Here is an 11,639-nt window from a genome sequence, read left to right on the forward strand (position 1 = left end):
GGGCACCAAGCCTGCCCTGCAGACCCAGCCGGCAACACGGACCCGGGAAGGCGCCCGGAACCACCTCCAGCCCCCAATCAGGACCACCAGGCAGCGCACCTTCATGCAGGAGGCAGCGTGCTGGGAGCCCGACCCAAGGGCCTCGGCTTAGAAGACACCCCAGGACCCAGGAGCTCCTCACACCCCCAGGCGGGGGGTGGGGGTGGGAGCTCAGACAAGACCACGGGAAGGGCCGTGAGCCCCGCCGCTCGGGTCGGCTGCACGGATGCCATCCTTCCAGTCCCTTCCAGACAAGGACACACGCTCGGAGGAGTCACAGCCCTCAGACTGCGGAGAAGGCAGCCCCTGAAGAGGCCACAGACCCCCACCCCACCCCCCCCCCGGCTGGGCTCCACTTCCTTCCCGGAATCTGGGACCCAAGCCAGCCCCGCCCAGGAGCCAGGGGGAGCCTGGCCTGCCCAGGTGGGAGCGTTCAGGGGCAGGAGACCTCCCCCAGATGCCGACCCCACCTCCCCAGCCCTCCCCGTGCCTGTGGGCACAGCGGCGCCTCCTCCCAGGGGAGGGACTGGGCGGAGCCCACAGAGCAGACACCAGGCAGTGTTTATCCTTTAATGAGGAGCCGGTCCGGGTGGCCACCCTCCAAGGCCCCCCGCCAGTGCCCTCACCACGGCCCCGAGGCAGGGTGGCCCACGGGGCCGGCCCCCAGAGGGGTCAGCTCACAGTGGCCTAGAGCAGGTGCTCGTCTCTCGGACCCGGGATCGAGGCAGCAGCAGAGGCCGAGGCAGCTAAACTGAGGTCAGGGCGGAGGGAGGGGGGCACCCAGCAGGAGCCCCTCCGTCCTCGTGGGATCCCGGAGGGACCAGCCAGTGTTCAGGACAGTCCGGTCTCCCCTTCGTACCGGACGCCCCGCAGGCTGACAGCACTGAACACAGCCACGGGGTCGCTGGGCTCGGGGAGCAGGCGGGTGCCACCCCAGGGGCCTCCTGGCCACGAGCCTGCGGGGTGAGAGCAGCAGGGCCCCGGCCAGGGGCGCCTCCTCCACTAACTGCTGGTCAGGCGCTAAGGCATCTACGCAGGCGGCTCCCCCTCGAGGCCCCAGGGCCGCCCGGAGCGCGCAGTAGGTCTGCGGCCCTACAGGTCCGTGACCTTGTTCTCCACGGCGGCGGCCACCTGCTGCAGGCGGTAGCCCAGCTGCATCTTCTGCGCCGTGCTGTCCTCCTCCAGGGCCGTGATGATCTGAAAGGCGGGCCCGCGCCCCCTCAGAGAGCGGGCACATTTCGGGGTACCCTCCCTCCGTCCGCGGGGGCGCAGGGCCTTGCCAGGGGGAGGGGAGAACACCCAGTCCCCGCAGGCTTTAAGGCGAATGAGGTGGGGACTGAAGCACCGAGCGCTCCAGGAAACCAACACCCACCTCCCCCGGGAAGTCCACTGGGACCCCACTCAGCCCAGCTGTGCCCAGGCCTCCTCTCTGGCAGCCCGGCCGGGCCACACCCACACCCACGGCCACACCCACGGCCAGCGGGGGCCTCGGGAAGGGGTCTGGGCAGGGCCGAGCTGGCAGCTGTGTCCCTCTGGGCACATCCTGTACTCCATCCCCAGGTCCTGGGAGAGCCCCAGCCCCCACCCCCATATCTGGGAGCCCCACTGAGGGGCCGGGTGTGGGGTGGGGACATGTAAGAACACAGCCAGGACCGGGGAGCGCGTCCCAGGACACCCCTCGGGGCCCAGGGGCACCCACCTGGTCGTAGTATTTGTTGATGTACTTGTAGAGCTCGTGCAAGGCCACGCGTGCACCGAGGTCCCCAGAGTAGTTCTAGAGAAGACAGAGGCGACAGAGATGAGGCCCCCCCCCCCCCCCCCCCCCAGCTACCAGAGGAGGCCCAGAACCCAAGGAAGGGGCGGGGCGGGGCCTGGAGGTGCAGGGGGCGCAGCCTGCAGTTTCAGCAGGGCCTGGGGCTCCAACTGGGCCCTGGGGCATCCCAGGTGGCGTGGAGCCAAGCGGGCGAGATGCTGCTCTGACCTCACCCCTTTCCTGAGGTCACCGGGCCCCTCCCCGGGTCCCCGACTTGGGGAGCTCTTACAGGGACCCAACGAGAAGGTCATCAAACCCCTCGCTCCGAAACACCCTAAAACCAGAGCTGCGGTTACTGTGGCTGCGATGGTCATCGGTTCAGAAACCTTGTGTGTAAATTCCTGGGGCTGATGTTCGGGGCTCCTTCAGGAGAAGGGGGGCGCGTCTACACAGCCAAGCAGGCCGCCCGCTGACCTCGGCTGAACCCCAGCAGGGGCCGCGGGCATCCCCGCACCTGGCTGAGCCAGGGAGGCAGCGAGAAGGCGTGAAGGGGGCAGGGCCCTCCGGGAGCCTGTGCCTAACCCAGAGCAGGGGGAGGGCCGCACCCGGGACAGCTCGGCCAGCAGCGAGTTCATATCCTGGTCGCTGGCGGGGCCGGCCTGTCGGATGTCAGCGTAGTACCTGCCGGAGACGGTGGGGACAGCAGCTGCTGGAGCACACCGCCCCCCCAACCCCCGCCCCCGCCCCCCCTTCCCAGGCCCCTCCCCGCCCTCCTACCTTTCCACCATCTGTTTGTACCGGGGGATGTCCCGGGCGTACAGCAGCTTGTTGATGGGGGAGTCCTGAGAGCCACAGGCAGGGGTGAGGGGAAGCAGGGTGAGCCCCGTGAGCGTGACCAACTGTCCCAGGAACGCCCAGTCCCAGGCAAGGGGCTGGCTGGTCATGGTCACCGCCCCGGCCTCCGAGCCAGCCCTGTCTGCGCCCCGAGCCTCTCCCCGAGCCCCTCCCCTGCTGCCCCAAGGTCCTTTCCAGCTCAGCCGGACCCCGCAGGGCAGGAGGGGGCGGTGCCGGGAGCAGCTCCTTCCCCAAGTGACCATTTTTATTTTTATTTATTTTGTTGATTTCAGAGAGGAAGGGAGAGGGAGAGAGAGACAGAAACATCAATGAGAGAGAATCATGGATCGGCTGCCTCCTGCATGCCCCGCCCTGCCCTGGGGATCGAGCCCACAATCCAGGCAGAATCGAACCTGGGACCCTTCAGTCCGCAGGCCGACGCTCTATCCACTGAGCCACACCGGTTTCGGCAGGTGGTGGTTTTTAAAATCAGAAACTGACCGGGAAATGAAGTCCGTGCTCAGGGCCACCCACTCCCGATGGCTGAGCTGGGACCTGGAGCAAGTCTCTTAGATCAGAGCCTGAAACTTCCAGCAGCGACACCTCCTCTACCAGCGCCCCCCCTCCCGCCCCCAGGGGCCGCTCCCAGCTCTGCCCGGGCTGAGGGCTGAGGGCGGCAGCTTCCTTCTCTCCACCTGCTGCCTCCTCCCGGCTCCTGGCGCTGCTGGGAGGCTGAGGCGCGATGGCGCTGGGCCCTGAGCGGGGACAGGAGCCCGGCCCCGGGCAGGACGCGCGCCTTCTCCGTGGGGGACGCCTGGCACCCCCGTGGGTACCCTGAGCTGCCCAGGAGGCACCTGCAGTTTTGCTGGGAACGGGAGGCAGTGAAGCTCAAACAGAAACCCATCTCCCTCTCACCCCCAGCACCATGGAGGGGCCTGGGGCCCGCGGCCTTAGCTCCTGGCGGTTTCACAAGAGACAGCACCACGGAGTGGAGTTTGCATTGCTCTCCCTCAGGCCACAGGGCAGCTGTCAGGCCTGGAAGCACAGCCCCTGCGAGGGCCCAGTCTGCCGGGCGACCCCGTATATGTCACGGGACTCTGGGCTTTGACTAAGGTCACAGCACAACCCCACGCCCCGGCCACCAGGCAGCCCTGACCACTTCCCTCTGCGCCCCGCTCCCCTGGCCACCCGGCCCCCACACCGGGCCTCCCCGGACCTGCCCCTCTGTCGCTGAGTGGCAGGCAGGCATTGCCACGGGGTTCAAACGCACCGGGCACCCCGGAGCTGCCCTGCGACCTGGAATCCACCTCTCAGCCTGGAAACCGCCTGGCAGCCCCCCATCCCCTGAGGCTCACCTCCTGCAAGTCCCCACTCACGACACCCCACAGCCTGGGGACCCCAGGTGACCCCCTCATCCCCCACATCCAGCCACAGCTTCTGCCTCCCCCCACCCCTCGTCCACCTTGAACCTGGCCACTGCTCACCCCGAGGACAGCCCAGCTTGCCCCTGGATCAGGCTCCAGCCCGCCCACAACACAGTTGCCAGAAGGTTCCGCCCCTCAGGTCTGACACCAGCCCCACCCACCCTGTTCCCAGGCCTTCAGGGGCTCCCAGCGCGCCCCCTCCCCGCCCCAGGCTAAGCCCTCACCTAGCGGCCCTGACTCCTATCTACCCTGCAGGCTGCCCTGTCTTAACCCCATGAATCAGCTGCTTGTCTTGTTCTTGCTCATCCTTCAAGAATGAGGCACCACCACCTCCCAGGGAGCCTGGGGACAAAGCCTGGCCTGGGGCCTGGAGGCAGGGGCCAGCCATGGCCCTCCCTCCCCCTTGAGGTTCTCAGGAAGCCTGGTGTGCATGGGGAGCCTGGGATCTGTGTGCGTGGGGAGCCTGGGATCTATCTGTGTGCGTGGGGAGCCTGGGATCCGTGTGCGTGGGGAGCCTGGGATCTGTGTGCCTGGGCAGCCTGGGATCTGTGTGCCTGGGCAGCCTGGGATCTGTGTACATGGGGAGCCTGGGATCTGTGTGCGTGGGGAGCCTGGGATCTGTGTGCGTGGGGAGCCTGGGATGTGTGTGCGTGGGGAGCCTGGGATCTGTGTGCCTGGGCAGCCTGGGATCCGTGTACGTGGGGAGCCTGGGATCCGTGTGCGTGGGGAGCCTGGGATCCGTGTGCGTGGGCAGCCTGGGATCTGTGTGCGTGGGCAGCCTGGGATCTGTGTGCCTGGGCAGCCTGGGATCCGTGTACATGGGGAGCCTGGGATCCGTGTGCGTGGGGAGCCTGGGATCCGTGTGCGTGGGGAGCCAGGGATCCGTGTGCGTGGGCAGCCTGGGATCCGTGTGCGTGGGCAGCCAGGGATCCGTGTGCGTGGGCAGCCTGGGATCTGTGTGCGTGGGCAGCCTGGGATCTGTGTGCCTGGGCAGCCTGGGATCTGTGTACATGGGGAGCCTGGGATCTGTGTGCGTGGGGAGCCTGGGATCTATCTGTGTGCGTGGGCAGCCTGGGATCTGTGTGCATGGGGAGCCTGGGATCTGTGTGCATGGGCAGCCTGGGATCTGTGTGCATGGGGAGCCTGGGATCTGTGTGCATGGGGAGCCTGGGATCTGTGTGCGTGGGCAGCCTGGGATCTGTGTGCATGGGGAGCCTGGGATCTGTGTGCGTGGGGAGCCTGGGATCTGTGTGCGTGGGGAGCCTGGGATCCGTGTGCGTGGGCAGCCTGGGATCCGTGTGCATGTACCACCCCGGCCCACGCTGCCCCACCACGGCCTCCGTGTCCCCCGACGGCTCACCCGGCCCAGCTTGTGGTCCGCCAGGGTGCAGGCGTCCATGAAGGTCTGTGCGATGACCAGCAGCACCGCGTCCATGTTGTCTGAGGTCTGCACGTCGAACACAAATTGCGGGTTTTTGATGATGTTGATCCAGAACCTCAGCGGCAGGCTGCGGGCAGGGCGGGGCGGCCGTGAGCTGGTGAGCTGCGGCGGCGGCAGAGGAGGCCCGCGCCCGGCCGGCCCCGCCCACCTGTTGGTCTTCCAGATGTGCACGGTGTCCTGGTCGGAGATGCCGTGCTGCGCCGCCTGCTCGTCCAGCAGGTCAAAGAAGTACTTGACCGCCAGGGGTGCCGGGCGGCTGGCGCTGAGGATCACCTGGAACAGGTCGTCCACAAACTTCTGCAGGGTGCCCTGCGGGGACAGGGCCGGGAACCAGGGGGGCGGTCAGCGAGGGGCCCCAGCCCCGCTCTCACACGTGGCCCGAGGCCCGTGTGAGCCCCTGCTGCCCCCCAAACCCAGCCTCGTCGCCATCCTGTCCGCACCTTCATGGACAGCAGGCGGGTCAGGTAGATCTCGGGGATGGCCTTGGCGCGCTCGCGCTCCCCGCCCCGAAGGCTGCCCCTCCTCCGCCGCGGCGGCTCCGGCTCCTCGCTGGGCTTGACCAGGTGCCAGGGCCGGACGCCCCCCTCATCCACGTCCTCCAGCATGGGGGTCCCTGCGCCAGAACGCCCGTCAGGGGCCCCTCCCCTGAGCCGGGATCCTGCCAACTCCCGGGGTAGGGGGCACCTGGGGAGGCTCCTCTGGGTGGAATGGAGGCAGACACAGGCCCACTGAGGTCCAGGTCCTTTCCCCACTGCCGGGCACCACTGCCGGGCACCATTGCCGGGCACCATTGCTGGGCACCACTGCCGGGCAGAGCAAGCGCAGGGGGCGGGGCGGGGGGCACTCACTCTCTCCAGGGACATAATCCTGGTTTTCGCGAAGGGCATGCTTGGTGAGGCAGGGGACCAGGGCCACGGTCGCTCCGTCCGGGACCTGCTGACCACAGCTGGTGACCCCTCCGCCAGCCGCCCCACAGACCCTCCTCCAGCTTCCCTCCCCCCGCACCTTGTAATGCTGCAGGGTGTTCAGGCGCCTCCACAGACCCTGGACCTCGGAAGTCACATCCTCGTCAGAAAGGATGAGATGCCCGGCCACCCCGGACCGCCACTCTGCAAGGGGAAGGTGGGGCTTGGTCCAGGACCCGGAGCCTGTCCCTTCCTCCAGGGGACACGGCCCTCCATCGGGGGCAGCGCCCCCCCCAACCTCGCCAAGGACCAGGAGCAGGTGCCCCTCCCCACGTGAGAGGTGGTCCCTCTACAGCCCAGCTCTGCCCCCAGAGCAGGTCCAGGCCCGGCCCAGCCCAACGCGGGCTCAGGACCCGGCCACCCCTCGCCCTCACCGACATCCAGGGTGCGGGAGTCCGGCCTCTGGGCGAGCGGCAGGCCTTTGCAGAGCTGGTCCAGCATCTTCTCCTTGGCCTGGGAGATGGTGTCGCAGTCCAGCACCTTCACAGGCACGCCCTGGGCCTCTCCCGCCCCAGGCCCCACCGCCAGCAGCGCGTTCAAGGTCTGCACAGGACACACGGGGCATCAGAGCTCGGGCCACACGGGGACGGCCAGGTGCAAGGCCAAGGGCAGGACCGCACGAGAAAGCCCTCGGTGGCTGCCTCCGTGTGGCCCAGCACCTAGCACCACGCCCTATAACCGTCTGGAGGGTGAGTGGCATAAAGCATGAGTGAGGCTGGCTGGGGTGGCTCCGTGGTTCAGTGTCCACCTAGGAACCAGGAGGTCACGGTTCGATTCCCGGTCAGGGCACATGCCCGGGTTTGGGGCTTGAACCCAGTGTGGGGCTGGAGGAGGCAGCCGATCCACGATTCTCTCATCATCGATGTTCCTATCTCTCTCTCCTCCTTGAAATCAATACAAATGCATTGAAAAAAACAAGGGTGAGCACAAATCCCTCCTAACTCGGGCCCAGGCTCCTGGCTCAGCGGGCCGGCTGAGGTCCTGAGGGCGGCCCCCTTCCCCCCGCCCCCCGCAGCCTAACAGACGAGCAGGTCTGGCGAAGCCTGAATGGGCTTTTCCCAAAGGCCCTCTGGTGCGTCCCGAAGGGGAAAGCAAACCCAGAGGACGTAGCAGGCAGGTCGGCCAGGGTGGCGGCCCGCCTGGCGGGCACATCACATCCTGACAGGACGACGAGACCAGGGCCGACAAACACGCAGGCGCGGCTCAGTGAGGGCTGGGACTGGCCCGGGCAGGGCTGGCTGCTCCCCAGACCCTGGCTGTGTCCGCTCTGACCCCATCCAAAGCCTGGGGGCCTTCTGAGGCCGCCCTCAAGCTTCTGTCCTGCTAAGCTGGACTGAAGAGGCCCCTCTCGCAGAGGCCTGGCGGGTTCTATGCCCAGACACACACAGTCACACAGACATACACACAGTCACACAGAGACACACACAGTCACACAGACACACACAGACACACACAGTCACACACAGTCACACACAGACACACACAGACACACACAGTCACACACAGACACACACAGACACACACAGTCACACACAGTCACACACAGACACACACAGTCACACACAGACACACACAGACACACACAGACACACACAGTCACACACAGTCACACACAGAGACACACACAGACACACACAGTCACACAGAGACACACACAGACACACACAGACACACACAGACACACATAGACACACAGACACACACAGACACACACAGTCACACACAGTCACACACAGACACACACAGTCACACACAGACACACACAGACACACACAGTCACACACAGTCACACACAGACACACAGAGACACACACAGACACACACAGTCACACACAGTCACACACAGACACACACAGTCACACACAGACACACACAGACACACACAGTCACACACAGTCACACACAGACACACAGAGACACACACAGACACACAGAGACACACACAGACACACATAGACACACAGACACACACAGAGACACACACAGACACACACAGTCACACACAGTCACACACAGACACACAGAGACACACACAGACACACACAGTCACACAGAGACACACACAGACACACAGAGACACACACAGACACACATAGACACACAGACACACACAGAGACACACACAGACACACACAGACACACAGAGTCATACACAGTCACACACACACACAGTCACACACAGACACACACAGACACACACAGTCACACACAGTCACACACAGAGACACACACAGACACACACAGTCACACACAGTCACACACAGAGACACACACAGACACACACAGACACACACAGTCACACACAGACACACACAGTCACACAGAGACACACACAGACACACACAGTCACACACAGTCACACACAGAGACACACACAGTCACACACAGACACACAGTCACACACAGAGACACACACAGACACACACAGTCACACACAGACACACACAGAGACACACACAGACACACACAGTCACACACAGTCACACACAGAGACACCCACAGTCACACACAGCCACACACAGACACACACAGACACACACAGTCACACACAGTCACACACAGAGACACACAGAGACACACACAGTCACACAGACACACACAGACACACACAGACACACACAGACACACACAGTCACACACAGACACACACAGAGACACACACAGTCACACAGTCACACACAGACACACACAGTCACACAGAGATACACACAGACACACACAGACACACACAGTCACACACAGTCACACAGACACACAGAGACACACACAGTCACACAGACACACACAGACACACACAGTCACACACAGACACACACAGTCACACAGACACACACAGTCACACAGACACACACAGTCACACAGAGACACACACAGTCACACACAGTCACACACAGACACACACAGTCACACACAGTCACACACAGACACACACAGAGACACACAGTCACACACAGACACACACAGTCACACACAGTCACACAGTCACACACAGACACACACAGTCACACACAGTCACACACAGACACACACAGTCACACACAGACACACACAGTCACACACACAGTCACACAGACACACACAGTCACACACAGACACACAGTCACACACAGACACACACAGTCACACACAGTCACACACAGTCACACACAGACACACACAGTCACACACACAGTCACACAGACACACACAGTCACACACAGACACACAGTCACACACAGACACACACAGTCACACACAGTCACACACAGTCACACACAGACACACACAGTCACACACACAGTCACACAGACACACACAGTCACACACAGACACACAGTCACACACAGACACACACAGTCACACACAGTCACACACAGACACACACAGACACACACAGTCACACACAGACACACACAGTCACACACAGACACACACAGACACACACAGTCACACAGAGACACACACAGTCACACACAGTCACACACAGACACACACAGTCACACACAGACACACACAGACACACACAGTCACACACAGACACACACAGTCACACACAGTCACACACAGACACACACAGTCACACACAGACACACAGTCACACACAGACACACACAGTCACACACAGTCACACACAGACACACACAGACACACACAGTCACACACAGACACACACAGTCACACACAGACACACACAGTCACACACAGTCACACACAGACACACAGTCACACACAGACACACACAGTCACACACAGTCACACACAGACACACACAGACACACACAGTCACACACAGACACACACAGTCACACACAGACACACACAGACACACACAGTCACACACAGACACACACAGTCACACACAGTCACACAGTCACACCGCTCGCCCTCCTCACCCCTGGGGACCGACACCGGCGCCCACGGACGCACGCGCAGCCTCACCAGGGGCCGGTACTCCACGTCCTCTCGGAGGAGGCGGTTGTCGTTCAGGGTGTACTTGGCTTTGCCAGTCACGCTGTCCACGGGCCCCTTGTCGACCTGATGCTTGATCCCCCGGAAGAGCATGTACAGAGGCTCCCCCACCGCGTCCTGGGGAGGGGCGGGCGGTGAGCGGCCTGGGGCGGGCGCTGGGCCTGGGCAGAGGTGTGCGGGACACGACCCACGCGGGGGACAGGGACAGGATGCAGGCTGCAGAGGGCTTAAGGCACTGAGGACACGCTGGGCAGGTGTGCACAGGCTGCGGGGGGTGAGGAGACCGCCCCCCCGCGCCCCTGCCTCCCTCACCCTCACGAAGGTGTAGAGGCAGATGGACATCCAGTTGGTGAGCAGCTTCTCCACCACCGTCTCTGTCCTGGGGTCACAGGGGGGCGGGGCAGGGGCGGCAGGTGGGCTGCAAGGCTCTCTGCTCTGCAGACCCCAGGCCCCGGGGGGGTCCCCACTCGTCCCCCCGCTCCCCACACCCACACCGACCTGCGCAGCATCAGCTTGGGGTTCTTGGCCACGTACTGGGCCACCAGGTCGCTGAGCAGCGTGCGGAGGATGTCCGTGAAGTACTCGAGCTTCCCGTGCAGCGCCACGGTGAGCAGGGACGCCACGTAGGCGCGGTCCCGCGCGGAGAAGGTGCGCTGGCTCTCCAGGGTGTGGATGAACTGGCGGCGGAGAGGGGTGGTGGGAGGGAGGGGCCGGTCAGAAACCCGGGGATGGAGAGGGGTGGGGTGGGGGGGTGGGGCGGGGCTGCACCTTGGTGAGGAAGAGCTTGCTGTTGAGCAGGTTGGAGAGCTGCCCCAGCCCTTGCTCCACGGTGGGGCGCCTGCTCTCGGGCACGCCCAGGTCCCGGTGCAGGGGCGACTCCTGGTGCCCCGGGAAGAAGATGCGCTCTGCGTACACCTTGTAGTCCAGGAAGGGGATGCCGCTGCCCAGCAGGTCGCTGGTGAGGTCCGTCATCTCGGTCATCAGGTCTGTGAGCAGAAGAGGCCGGTCTGGGCACTCAGGCCTGGGGCGGGAGCGGCCCGGGCGGGGGCCGTCCTCCGGCCTCACCCGTGAACTCCTTCTTGCAGCGGTCCCGCACGCTGCTCTCCAGGTTCTCCAGCTGGATCTGGACCTTCTTGTAGTCCCTCAGGGCCTGCTTGCTCTTCCTCCTGCTCAGCACCGAGGACGAGAAAGGCTGGGGGAGGCCGGAGCCCCCGCGGGTCCCGCCGGGCCTAGGC

General features: G+C 64.1%; 1 protein-coding gene across 1 annotated transcript in view; it reads right to left on the minus strand.

The window, feature by feature from the left end:
• Positions 1–595: 595 nt before the first annotated feature.
• The window catches only part of PLXNB1 (plexin B1), a 29,738-nt gene continuing 18,694 nt past the window's right edge, over positions 596–11,639 (minus strand). Inside the window, 15 exon segments of the mRNA XM_070391184.1 lie at positions 596–1,236; positions 1,739–1,813; positions 2,398–2,473; positions 2,570–2,634; positions 5,411–5,558; positions 5,640–5,800; positions 5,932–6,104; positions 6,340–6,424; positions 6,497–6,600; positions 6,831–6,999; positions 10,375–10,521; positions 10,717–10,783; positions 10,903–11,081; positions 11,173–11,390; positions 11,470–11,570. Coding sequence (XP_070247285.1) covers positions 1,132–1,236; positions 1,739–1,813; positions 2,398–2,473; positions 2,570–2,634; positions 5,411–5,558; positions 5,640–5,800; positions 5,932–6,104; positions 6,340–6,424; positions 6,497–6,600; positions 6,831–6,999; positions 10,375–10,521; positions 10,717–10,783; positions 10,903–11,081; positions 11,173–11,390; positions 11,470–11,570 — 1,873 coding nt within the window. The 3' untranslated portion in view covers positions 596–1,131.

The sequence above is a fragment of the Myotis yumanensis genome, unplaced genomic scaffold, assembly GCF_028538775.1.
Source record: "Myotis yumanensis isolate MYYU_CA2020_CCGP unplaced genomic scaffold, mMyoYum1.0.hap1 SCAF_14, whole genome shotgun sequence".
Classification (NCBI taxonomy): Eukaryota; Metazoa; Chordata; class Mammalia; order Chiroptera; family Vespertilionidae; genus Myotis; species Myotis yumanensis.